The 12,772-nt window shown below is 36.7% G+C and overlaps 2 protein-coding genes across 10 annotated transcripts in view; one reads left to right on the forward strand and one right to left on the reverse strand.

Moving 5' to 3' along the window:
* Positions 1–526, reverse strand: part of APAF1 (apoptotic peptidase activating factor 1) — a 37,036-nt gene extending 36,510 nt beyond the window's left edge. For all 4 annotated transcript variants that reach the window (XR_010830471.1, XM_048061071.2, XM_048061073.2 and 1 more), the window contains exon 1: positions 369–526. The gene's annotated coding sequence lies outside the window, so the exon portion shown is untranslated. The remainder of the gene's footprint in view (positions 1–368) is intronic.
* IKBIP (IKBKB interacting protein) lies at positions 513–10,755 on the forward strand. Of its 6 annotated transcripts, XM_048061083.2 has the most exons (5): positions 594–924; positions 1,513–1,667; positions 1,748–1,976; positions 3,590–3,707; positions 5,067–7,011. In XM_048061083.2, the coding sequence occupies exons 3-5, from the start codon at positions 1,783–1,785 to the stop codon at positions 5,895–5,897; spliced, it is 1,143 nt and encodes a 380-aa protein (XP_047917040.1). In that variant the 5' UTR covers positions 594–924; positions 1,513–1,667; positions 1,748–1,782; the 3' UTR covers positions 5,898–7,011. The 6 variants fall into 6 exon arrangements, with proteins under 6 accessions (XP_066850727.1, XP_047917040.1, XP_066850724.1 ...); XM_066994626.1 differs by lacking the exons at positions 1,513–1,667; positions 1,748–1,976 and having other exon boundaries at positions 513–736; positions 824–924; XM_066994623.1 differs by lacking the exons at positions 1,748–1,976; positions 5,067–7,011 and adding an exon at positions 9,701–10,755.
* The last annotated feature ends 2,017 nt before the right edge of the window (positions 10,756–12,772 follow it).

Below are 12,772 nucleotides of genomic sequence, written 5' to 3' on the forward strand. Positions count from 1 at the left end.
CAGGTGCACTGCGATACCATGGACACACGACAGAGCACCCAACACTGCCAAAGGCTGGGCTAAACCTTCCTTTGGCAGCCCCCGGTGCACAAACATACATTTACGCGCTTCCGAGGTAAGAGCTATTTTTTAGGGAAAAGCTTTCCAGTACTGACCAAGACACAAACTGCTCCTTTCCCCCGCAGTCTTGGGCAGGTACCGAGGCCGGCTACAGGCACTTTCCCTTTCCCCACCGCCCCAGCCACGCAGCGAAACCAGAACAAAAACCGCAGCGGCCGCAGCCGCCTCCCCACACCCCGCCACGGCCCGACCGCCCCCGTGGGGCCGCGGCCGCTCTCCCCTCGGTGCGGGGGGGCGACGCTGGTTACCTGCCGCTCGGAGCCGCCGGCAGCGAGGCCTCGCCCGGAGCAGCAGCCGCTCGCCGCCCGAGCGGCGGCCCACGGGCGCTTCCTCCTTCCGGGCCCGGGGGCGGGCGGGGCCGTCCCGGTGCCGGCGGCAGCCCCCGCCCCGCCCCGCGGCGCACAACGCCCGGAGCCCCGAGCCCGGCGCTGCCGCCCCACGCCGGCGCAGAGCCGTGGCGGAGGCCTCGGCGGCGCGCGGCGAGCCCCAGCGGCCTGCTGAGGCGGGCACGCGCCTGACGTGGCGAGCTGGGGGCCGCCCTCCTCGCCCCGAGCCGTTGTCCTGTGCTGCCCCCCTCGGAGCTGGCGCCCCGCAAGGCCCGCTCTCAGCCCCGCAGGTACCGGAGGAGATACAAAATAGTTTCCCTGCTAGGCTTTTGTGAGGGGGAGACGTGTTTTATTTTATTTCTTCCTGCGTACTTCAGGCGCGGAGCGCGCGCCCCGGTGCCGTTACTTGCAGACAGCCCAAAGCTTCAGACGCTTGTGACAGTCTTAAAAAGGGCCTTGTAGGCGTGCATGCAACCGAGTAAGTATCTCTGGTATCCAAACGTTTATATTTTGACGTGTGCCTAAGCTGCGGTGTTGCGGAGTGATGCGGAAAGAAGCACCGCGCTCCTGTCCCAAACGGTGCCAAAGCGAATCCAGCACGGGCGCAATTAATCCCTTTTTAATTAAGTGCTGGCAGACCTCGGGTCTGACACTGCCTCAGGGTTTCCACGTGGCTGGGCAGAATGTGAGCTTCTGCACTCTTTGAAAGTGGAGACTCACTTAGCTGGACCTCACTTTTAATGAAAGTAACAGTTTTTCTTTTATCTAAATGTATTTCATTAGTCTTCTGTGTTTTTCTGTGAATGGCTTCATATTAGCTGCTGCCTATAGTTTCACAGATGAAATAATTTCAACAGGACCATGTCTAAACTAAATCTTTATTTGTAATGCTATATTTATAAATGGGAGCTAACATTTTTTAAAATGTACAAATATTTAAAACAGGATACAGAAACTTCTGCTAATATCCTGACAATAATCACCAACTATAAAAATAATAATTATCATGCTTATTTCAGTTCTTGTGCTTCTAAATATGTCTTCAAAATGGCTTATTCTTCAACAGCTAAAATATTTCTGGAAAAGTGAAATTAGCTAAGGTTTGAAGAGTCAGTTCAGTTCAGAAAAAAAAATGAAAGTTGTGCTCTGTTGTACATAAAAAAAGTCTTCACAAAGTCTCATGGAAGTATTGTGACGCTTTATGGAAGTTCACCTCACTAGGTAAGATATTAAGCACCAAAGGAAACGTTTTGGGGGTATTTGTGTAAATAAAAAGTCTCTTGTTTTGTTTTGTTTGGTAGCTCTCTCTTTTGCTCCTGCTTTTTAAAAACACAAAATGTCTGAAGTTAAGCAGAGGAAAAAAGGTATTTCTTTATCCAAGACCGATGAAGATTTGCAAAAGCTTGAGAAGCGCAGTAATCATGGGAAGCTGGCAAGTCCCAGGATGAGCAATAATCAGAGTTCTTTTTGGGTAGACTCGCGGACAGCCTTGAATGTAATTTCCCTTGCAGCTTGCCTGGTGCTGACCTGGTAGGTAATCCTCTACAGTGGATTTTAATATTTTCATTTGTATTCTATACTGTATTCAGTCATGGACAACATGATTAGTAACATTTGAATATGTTGTTTGTATTAAGTGACTGTAGAAACATGTTAAAGCTAGAAGGGTCAAGAAAAGAATAGCAGTATTCACAGGTGTGGAAATATCGTTATACAGTGAGGCATTCACAGAAGCTTAATCTGTTTAATCATGCTGAAAGTTTAAAAGGTGCCTTGCTCATGAATTGTAAATATCTGCTTTGGAGGCTACATCTAACTCTGAAGAGCAACTTAATCTTGCAGTAAGCACAATAAGGCTCAGTTGGCAGGGAATAAATAAATCAACAGTAGAAGGGAAGTAGAGTAGATTTGCTCAGCAGTGTGGTAAAATGTTCTTCATGCAGTCTTCAAGAAGATGACAACTAATCTTTGTAAAAGGTGTTCCAGTATATCTTAGTGACATCCATACATTAGTTCCATCAGAAACTGAGCTTTGTGCAGAACTGCTATGATGAAATTCTCAGAACTCTAGTGCAAGAAATTAATCCAGACTATTACGCTCTTTAAAAAATCCTGCAGAACTTGTTCTTATTTTAGATAATGCAATCTGTGTGATGCTAAGTCCTTGATAAATGCATGACATACATAAATAGATACACATAAAACATTGGGCAGAAACATCGCTAATCATTTTATTTCTCTGTGTCATTCTGTTTATCAGTTTGTAGCTATCACTTTTAGCTTTCATTGCATACCTTAATCCATGTAGACTTATCATAGTTCTTTTAGAGACTTTTAACTGCTATGCAATATACTAAAGAATATCAATTTATGATAGTGCAAGTATTTTAAATAAACTGTATTCTAGATAAAATGTCTCTTACTATTAAGAGGACTGCTGGATAGTCTACAATAAAGCTTGATTAGGGATTAATAGGTGCCCAGTAAAAATCAGGGGTTTGCTTGGTTGTCTCACTTTGTTTCTGCTCCCAAGTTCACAGTGAGTGAATCCAGTATGTACAGAACTGAGATATCTACTGTCTGTTCACAAAGCTAGCATCATCATAACAGAAGCTTTACTGTTCTTGGATGGTCACATGTTGATTAATGTTAAATGATTAATGCTGTTTAACATTAGGCAGCATTAGCTTAACCAGCCTTTCTAAATCTAAAGGTTGCTATACATGATTTTGTGATGCTTTGTAAGAAAGTCCAAATTAGTCTTGTGTGTTTTATTTCCACCAGTTGAATCATACTTTATCAGTGAAATATACTACTTTAACTGTGTGGCAAAGCATTACAAACATGTAATGACCTCACTGTATTCTCTGAAATGTTTGCCTTCTCAGATGTTTTTGTTTGAAAGGTACCCTGTGTAAAAATGAAGCACATCTACAAATATTTCCTTATTTTTACACATCTATTAGAAACTGGCAGTTCCATTACGAAGACAGATCAGATTCATTAAGCCCTGTATTTTTTTTTCCCCCGTCACATATTGATCTGGCAAATTCTATCAGCACGAATCCCTGTGAATCAGATCCTGGAATGCTTAACTATAGTTATATAGTTATATTTATTATTTATTTCTTTGCAATTTGCAGGTTCCTATTTCAGCAGTCAGGGCGATTTGCTGATATGGAAAAAAGGTACAACTTCTTGCAGCAAGAAGCTGAAAAGTTCCTGGACATGGAAAATAAAGTCAACTTAATTTCTGAAAAGGTATCCAGTTAAGATGTTAATGATTAACTTCTGATGAACATTTTTCATTGTCTTATTTCATTGTCCTTTAGTCAAATTTAACTGACTTTTCTTTTTGATAATTTTTTATAATGTGTTCTACTTGCCTATGAATTGGCCTTTGGTGAATATTTCATTGAAACATTTGTGAAGACGGCACAAGAAATCAGGTCTCACTTCTGATTCGTTAATTTCATTTATTGATTTGCTACTGAATCTTGTTCAGGTTGCTTTTTGTCATTTCTTTATGTCTTTCAAATGAAGATAAATGTAAAATCGACCTTACAGAAGTGTTTTGTTGAAGATAAAGAATATTCTGAAGTACTCTGTATTATACTTGCAATGTAGCAATCATTGAAAAAAGTTTGAGTGTGTTGCTTAGCATTATTTATTTAAATCCTAATTTACTGACCTTGTGTACATATTAGAATGAACATTAATACATGAACAATGAGCACATTGATAAGGAAATCATAACCGTGGTGAAAGTAGTAGCAAAACTCACTTAGTCCATCAAAAGCTATTCTGACTCTTGAAATATAAAAATGATTTTATTCTTATTTTAAAAAGACACCTTAGGAATGGGATTCGTCTTAATTTTATTAATGCACCTACGTGTATCAATCCATTACCATTGTTCAAGGATGTAAATATAGCAGTTGTATCTGTCTTATTTTTTTTAGACGCTAAACTACTTAGAGAACTTATGTTTATGCACATACTTCATTCTACCGTTACTGTTCTGTATATAATTCAAATATACATTTGCTTGAAGAAAAGTTACTAGAACTGGTCTACTACATAACTGTAATAGGAAAGAAACACTGAAATGTTAGGAGAACAAAGTAGTATTTTATTTTTTTCATTGCTATGTGTGACACTGTTAAGTAGAAAACTTAGGCTGGCTGCAGAATTATCACTTGTATCTTAGAAAGAATGAGAACAACATGGCTTATGTAAGTGATGTTGTTTTAGCACTGATCTCATAATGTTGTCGTCTATATATATAAACACCATAATTATGCTATAATTTGGGTGTTTATATACTACGTTCAGATAACCTAAATCCCGTGCAACATTTTGCAGTGTGATATATTTTACCAAAAAAAGTATGCATTGTATGGAAATTCATCAACAAACATACCTTTTTACGTGGCTCTTTAACGCTAAATAAATCAATATTTTTTAACAACAAAATGTGAAAACTAATATTAACGTTGAGCTTTGTAACAATTAAAGTGGCTTCTAAAGGACCTTATACTCTGATAAATAAATGCGAGTGGTTTTCTAGTCTTACTTTTGTTAAGTAGATATGGACGTTGTTTTGTGTTATAAATACAGCTTGAGTCTTCTGAAAGTGTCCTACAAGATGCTGCTTCATCTATGTCTGTGATGACCGAGTTTAAGCAGGAAGTATCTTCTCTTCATAACATCATAAGGGATATTCAGAGCAATGAACAGACTCTCTCTATAAAGATGCAGAGCATTAATGAGAAGTTTCAAAATATTACAAATTCCTGGAGAAGAAGCTTGGATGAAATGAACACAAACACTAGTGGAATAAAATCTGAAGCGAAGTTCATACATACAGAAGTTACTTCCCAAATTAATGAGGTTGACCAAAGAATTAAATCCCTTTCAGAAAGATTAAAAGATTTGGAAGACAGCACAGCCAGAAATATTAAAACAGTAAAAAGGCAAGAAGATGAGGAATTCACTAGAGTTGAACAAAAGTTGGATTTACACGCAAAGGTAGTCGAGAAGCTAGAAGAGGAACAGAATGGTCTGTTAGCCAAGGACACAGACATGAATCAGAAACTTGCAGCCTATGAACCTAAAATTGAGGAGTGCAAGACCTATTTGCCAACAATTGAAAACGCTATTCATTCTATTCTTAGACTATCAAGTGAATTGCTAACTATGGAGAAAAAGATAGAGGGATTAACAACAAAGCTGTATACTGTGGAAAACAATATGTTGAAAACTCTCTCTGATACAAAGATGATGCAAAACATTCTTGAAGCCATGCAGTACAACGGCAGCATATTGAAACTGCAAAATAAAACAGTGGTTTTAGAAGAAGTAGTACCTGACATAAAAGCATCTTCAAGTGCTGAAGGAATAACTTTAGAAGGCTCTAAGTTAAAAAATAACCAGGATGGGGATAAGTGAATTTGGACTTAGGGTTTTCATTGATGAAAAAGCACTTTATTAGTTTATTTATAATTTGACTCCAGCATATGCGGGGAGGAGGGAGAAAGGCTGAGCGGGGAAATACAGACATCAGATTAAAATTTGTAATTTATATTTCATTTCCATTAAAAAGAAAAAAACTTTGGTTTTTATGTTGTTACTTCTTGTTACCATATTCCATGGACTTCGTAACACAACGAACTAAGTTCTTGGCTCTAAACAGCTGTACACTGTAGATAATTTTTAATATGTTACATATATCATCACGTTTTTGTGCTTATGATACAGACTTCTCAATGGGAAGTGGGAATCTCCGCATGTTATTATATGCAAGAAAGCACGAAATACATATTTAACAGCTGATGCTGAATTTTAGGTACAACAGCACTACAGAAAATAGTAAAGTACCCCTTACTGAGAACCTTGTATTTGATTGGTATTTATAGGTGGGGGGTATATAGCAGCTGGTGTTATCTTTTATTTGTTCGACTTCATGCAAATAGCCTCATTAGACTTCACCTCCATCCTTTTCCTTCCTAAACTCAGTCACGGTTTTGTTCTCCCATTGAAGTCTTTGGACTAAGTATAGACTGAAGTCCTTATTCCTGCTGGGATTCTTATTCCATTATTTCTTTTGCAAGTTCAGTGTGATCAGTCATCGTATTAGACTGAGAGGTTTTTTTATTGCTGTTAGAAATGTTAACGAGTTTTCCTCTATGGAATGTTCTCTTTTAGGCATAACATGACTTGTTTGGTATTGGTTTGCATTTCAAAGGAGAAGAAACTGTTTGTCAACTGACAATGTTTCCTAAACTTTGGTGAAACAAGGGCTGCAATTCATGGAAGCCATTGATACTAATGCACTTCTGGGGGGGGGGGGGGGGGGGGGGGGGGGGTGGAATCTATTCATAGATCAGTTTACACAGGGCATAGTGCTACATTATAGGGCTGGTAGCTATGTATTGAAATTTGGATCTCAGGACCACCATAATTTTGTGTCTACAGACATACATCTTGGTAATGTCCATTTTCTGAATTCTGGGAAGGAAATTGCTTAGTAGGCAGTACGAATGTATAATGTTTATGAATTAATTTGTTTTAAGTTATTCAATTTTTCTACATTCATTTATCTGTACTGAATTATTCTCTAAGTAGTTAATGCTGCACATTGATACAAATTAAACTTGTACTTCTCAATGCTAAGAAATCAGTTTCATATATTTATTGCTTAGGTACAGATTACATCTGCTTACAGTTATTCAATAAAAATATGTTGCGGTGTATCGCCCTGTCCTGGTGCATAATCTAATTGAAAATGAATTGGTCTTCCAGAAAAGAGTGCAGAATACATACTTTAATGTTCAGTGTTTGATTAAAAATATTATAAATATATACTATACTAAAATATTTTTTAAATATTCTTCACAAGTGTGTTTTACTGTGTTTTTATTTCATCTCTGCTTGGAGAAGGGTGGTAACACTACCAATGGTATGGTCCCCAATTTAATGCCTTCCATCATCACTGTCTGTGTTAAAAATTAAATATACGTAAGATGGAACAGGAAATCCTCATCCTTAGGAGGCGTTAACTAGGAAACCCAGCACAGCTCTTTACAATGTAAATTCTAATATTTTGTTCTTAAGCAAACAGTTCTGTGCTAATGAGGAATGACCAACACTAACAAGTTGTTTAAATGCTTGTTTCTTTGGTGTTATTTTTACTACTGGCCTCAGAAAAAAAGATTAGTATGATTTTGTGAAACTAATTATGGCCTCTAGAATATGTTTGTTTGATTGTTTGGTGGTGTTTTTTTTTTTCCTCCAAGATCTGCACTGGCTTATTGTGGATTGAACAAATTAATATCATTCATGCAGGTCAGCGGGTCAAACCTATTCTGAAAACTTGATCAATTAATAAAAAAGAGTAGAGATCATAAAACATTTTCTACTGAGTTGCATGGGAGCTTGCTCAGCAACAATACAAATGTGGATGATTAAAAGCTATGTGTCAGTCAAAGAAAGCAATCTGGATTAAAAGTTTGCCAGCAGACAGTACCCAGAAGATTTTACATTGTAGCTTTGTTTACAATGCCATTCCAATTAAAAAAAAAAAAAAAGTAGATGGGTTTTTTGTTGTTTTTGTTTTTAAAATTAGTAGTGTGGCTAACCTTAATTTTAATTTGTTTAATTTGTCAACCTCTGTTTTCATGTTCTGTGTGTGCCTAGTTGCAGAATTATTAGCTTTTAATAGTCAAGCGGATGGTTGATAGGATAATTTTTATTAGTTGAGGGAAATTACTGACAATTAATCATTTTAATGAAGATGCATTTTGAGTTGTGAAATACTAGTTAATTAGGAACATATGTTGTCGGTTCTTTAACAAATAAGCATTGTTATTGTTCTGCTTACCCTTTCAATTTGGTCATTAAGTTTTATGTTTGAAAGGAAACATAATTTAAAAGTGCATTTAAGTATTGAAAACAACCTGGTAGTCCTTTAATAGGGTATTAAGATAAGTGCAAAAAACAGGTGCAGTACTGAATAAAAGATCTGTCCTTAGTGTTTCTCATAAAAATAGTAATAAAAAAAATACGGAGACTTTATATTTTGCTCTGAGTTTTCAAATATTATTCTGTTACCAGAGAAAAGAACCATTTGTTAGGGAGAAGAGTAAGATGGTAGCTATGCCTGTCATAGGTCTGGTTCCAGCCTTCATGTGCATTGATGTTTCCACTGCTGAAAACCAAGCTATTACTAGTGTGTGTGTTTGAAGACCTGACCTGCTCCTCTCTTCTTGTATCTTTTTCTAGTATCTTGTGTAATTTGGAGTCTCTGTTGCTTTAAAATTAAATTTAACCATTATATCATAACCATCATTGCCAATTTAGGTAGCTAGTCAACAGTTATTACTGACATGAAGAATCAGCATAATCCCAACCAGATTTCATCTCAGATATAGAAACTAAGTGATAACGTGAATGATTCTGAAATACTTCAACATGTCTGTAGTATATTATTTTCCTATGAGGTATGAATAAGAGAGCAGATATTTTCATTTCTTCCTCTCAAATTTGAAAACCAAGAACCAATCATTTAAAGTAACAAAACACAACAGTGAACTAGCAAATTCAGCCAAAAATCCAAGAGTAGCATGAGTTTTCCCTCGTTAACATAGTTTTCAGGAAAGTGGGCTATCCAAGTAATATTTTTTTGTGTGTGATGCATTTTGGTGGCTGTTTAAACAAAAGAGAATGATGCCTAATTCATTTTGGTTTTTTTCTCATGTGAATGTTTTGTTCAAAATACATGTTGCAATCCCCAAAATAAAAACGCATCTGTTAATTATGCTCCATGACTTTGGAATTAAATCTTTAAAGTAGGCAGATTTCTAAAATGTTTCTGAATATCTTCCTACATGAATCTTTCTGGATCACACAGATTATAGACAATAGAAAAAAATTCTGTAAATCAAAAGAAATTTGCATTTGATGATTTGTTTCCCCCTCCCTCCCTCAGGTCATGCTACAAAATGATATAGAACCTTCCTGTATTTTTTTTTTTTAAGAACAGAAAAAGTAGTAATATTTGAATTTGTTACATATGCTGAAAGGAAAAATGAATGTTTTAATTGTTTTGCAACACAAGTTTATTTCCTAAAGACAGGGTTTACTCTCAATTTCAATATCAGAATACTAAGGTATTTCATTAGAGTATAACTTTAATCTTGATGTAGGAGTTAAGTTAGAAAAATTGTCAAATATTTTTATTTGTATTTCCCTAGTGTGAAAAGACTTGGAACTTATTGGAACAGCTGGAAGATCTCCAAGTAACTTCTCACATTAAACATCTACAGGAAGATATTTATACAATGAAAACATGGTCTAGCAACATAATTAAAAAGAAAGAAGAACTGCAGAAGAATTTAACAACCCTTTTTCATGCAGTTACAAGTGCTGAAGAGAATGCAGCTTCTGTAGCAAAAAACATAACTTTGAAGATTGTAACAGTAAAAACTGACATAAGGCGTATTTCAGGCCTTGTCTCAGAGATGACTGCATTGACAAGTTCTTTGCAAGCACTAGAAGATAAAGTAGAAAAAGGTGAAAAGAAGACAGTAGAAAATATAGGTGACCTGCTTACTAGTAGCATTGACCGAAGTACAAAGCTACAAAGCTTAGCATCCAGTAATGCAAGAAAAATTGAACAAATTAAGACAGCATTGTCTGAGTTAAGGAGTGATTTTGACAAACATTCAGATAGACTTTTGAATCTCGAAGGTGACAGAGCAAAAGTTCTGAAGACTGTTACATTTGCAAATGATTTAAAACCCAAGATGTACAATCTTAAAAAGGATTTTGCCATCTTGGAACCTTTGATAAATGACCTAACACTGAGAATAGGAAGATTAGTTGAGGATGTATTGCGAGGTGAGAAAGAAATTGCTTTACTGAACGAGAAATTGACCAATCTAACAAGAGTTCAAACTGAGATCGAAGATATGAAAGATGAAATAACCAAGATTTCAGAGATGAATTGATCACTGGGAAATGACATTGCCTGGAGAATAGTAGTGTTTGAGGAGTGTTACTCTATTATGAGTAGTACTAAGGAAAGACAATATTTAAAGGCTTCATTTGGAAGCACACTGAAACTTAACTAAAGACTTGTCCTCTTTCTTTTAAAAGAGTGGGAAAAAAGATCATACTGATTTTGAGGGACAAGCTAATAATATGAGCAAAAAACTTCTCTTTGCATGTTTGTGTCTTTCTGAAGCGTGATGTGCTATATTTAATAAACTGCTTGTTTTGTACAATAAAACAGTATACAAGCATAAAATGTTGTATCTACCTTTACTTTCATTCAGTAAGCAGGACCAAGACTGACAAATCAGCTTTCTTTTGCTCCTTCAAAGGAGCAGTTTCCAAATTGCAAACTGCATAAAATTGCAGTTTCCAAATAAACAAAAGTTAATCAAACTACATTAGCAGTCTCAATACGTTAATTCTGACTTTTGAAACTATAGTAGTTCACTTTTTTTTTTTTCTAAATAATACAGGGAACCAAGCAACGCCCAGAAATACTGTTGACGCCCTGCAAAAAGTTTTTCACATCAGTCATGGTTGATTTTCTGTGAGACCTTATAATTGTAATCATGTAATTGTAATCACATAATTGTGCAACATTGTTATATCTTTAAAACATCAAACTCTATATAGGGGTGGTGCTTTGAAAGACCTTCTAAGCCTATTGATGGCCTCCCAGTGTCACCATATCCACTCAGGAATCCTAACAGTGCTATTTATTGTTGTTTAGCCTTACACTACTGTGAGCAGCAAGATCAGCAAAGAGAAACTACTTAAGTCTCAAAGTGTCAGACTGATGTAAGCCCCTGGCAGTATTTCTGTGGTGAAGAACAAGAGTTCAAGTGAGCTGAGGCAATTGAAAATGCAGTAGAAGAAAGACTGAAGTAACATGATGCTGAGGTATGGCTTAGCAGAGAAAAGAGGGGAAAATGACTTAATTAGGAATAGAAATAATTTTAAAAACAATTAGGAGAGAGGCAGCAATTGAGAAAAATCCCTAAAAATGAAATTATATTAAAAAGTATAACAGTATAGTAAGGCCTTTACAACTTCTTGATTGTTTAGTTGGTCATATTTGAACATCTTGCAACTAGTTGGCTACTGGTTTGATGGAAGAGATGACCATTCCTCCCACTCACTGTTCTCACCTTCATTCAGCATTTGGTATCTTTTCTTCGTCATGTTGCTGTCTCCCATACCTTGCTTGCTGTGTTGCCTTCATCCTTAAACCACTCTTTTTTTTCTGTGCAACCTCATATTAGTCCTGTCAAAGAGGGCACCAAGCATAGTAGTCGTAACTAGCAAAAGAAAATTGATATAACTGAGAAATCTGTTCTAAGTGTTTTTCACAAAGGCCCTCATGATGCAATTAATCTCCTGGTATCAAAATCTTCAGAGGCAAAACTAGGTAAAAATAGATCACTATTAAATATTTTTGGTCTGAAATACAGTAACTACGCAGTGTTTTGCCAGGCAAATACACTGCCTGCAATGAATAAATTTGCTTTCCAGTGTAGGAACAGAGACTTACAATTTGAAACAGAGCTGTGCAACCCTCATGACAAGTTATGAAAATATGAGTGAAGGTAGCTTGAATGTATCATAAAAATATCAGATTTTGACTAATATGAAGATTGTCGCCTCAACAAAATCTCTACATGGTTTAATCCACACAAGTGAGAGAAATGGAAACTACACTTCAGCTGCACAGTTGATCAGAGAAATCTTGCAACAGCAGAAAGGTCTTTCTGAATGAAAAGAGCACTCACTCTCTTTGAACAGTAACCAGAAAATAAGCCACGAAAAACAATTGGTGATTTCACTTTCAAACACAAATGAGTAAGCTCCAAATACTAGAACATAAAAATTAGTATACAGTCATACACGTGGTGTCCATGGGAAATTACGTATGCAAAATCTGTTAACAGAATCATCAATTTCCCTTCACCTATAGAGGTATGCAGGCCACCCTTCCTTCCTGGGAGGTTCAGGTCCAAATCAGGTATTATGATCCTTTCAGACACTTTGTTGCTACCAAGCAAAAGAGAAAAAGTTTAAGTCACAGAAGTAAAATTTACTTAAAATAATAATAATAATCCAAGTTCACACACCCACTGTAACATCCTCAGAGGGCGAGTTATCTGTGATACTCCCAGAGTCTGTACAGGTGTTATGAACCTTTACTTTGCCTTTCAAGATCTGCACTGTACTAAAAAAGAAAGAAAAAAAAATGAAAGTTTTAGAGTAGCTTTGGTCTAAGGACAGAGGTA

The sequence above is a fragment of the Anser cygnoides genome, chromosome 1 (assembly GCF_040182565.1).
Source record: "Anser cygnoides isolate HZ-2024a breed goose chromosome 1, Taihu_goose_T2T_genome, whole genome shotgun sequence".
Lineage (NCBI taxonomy): Eukaryota > Metazoa > Chordata > Aves > Anseriformes > Anatidae > Anser > Anser cygnoides.

Coding starts and splice junctions, on each gene's coding strand:
- IKBIP (XM_048061083.2), top strand. CDS start 1,783: ATGTCTGAAGTTAAGCAGAGGAAAAAAGGTATTTCTTTATCCAAGACC. Junction 1,977..3,589: donor GCTTGCCTGGTGCTGACCTG/GTAGGTAATCCT, acceptor TGCAATTTGCAG/GTTCCTATTTCAGCAGTCAG. Junction 3,708..5,066: donor TCAACTTAATTTCTGAAAAG/GTATCCAGTTAA, acceptor TTATAAATACAG/CTTGAGTCTTCTGAAAGTGT.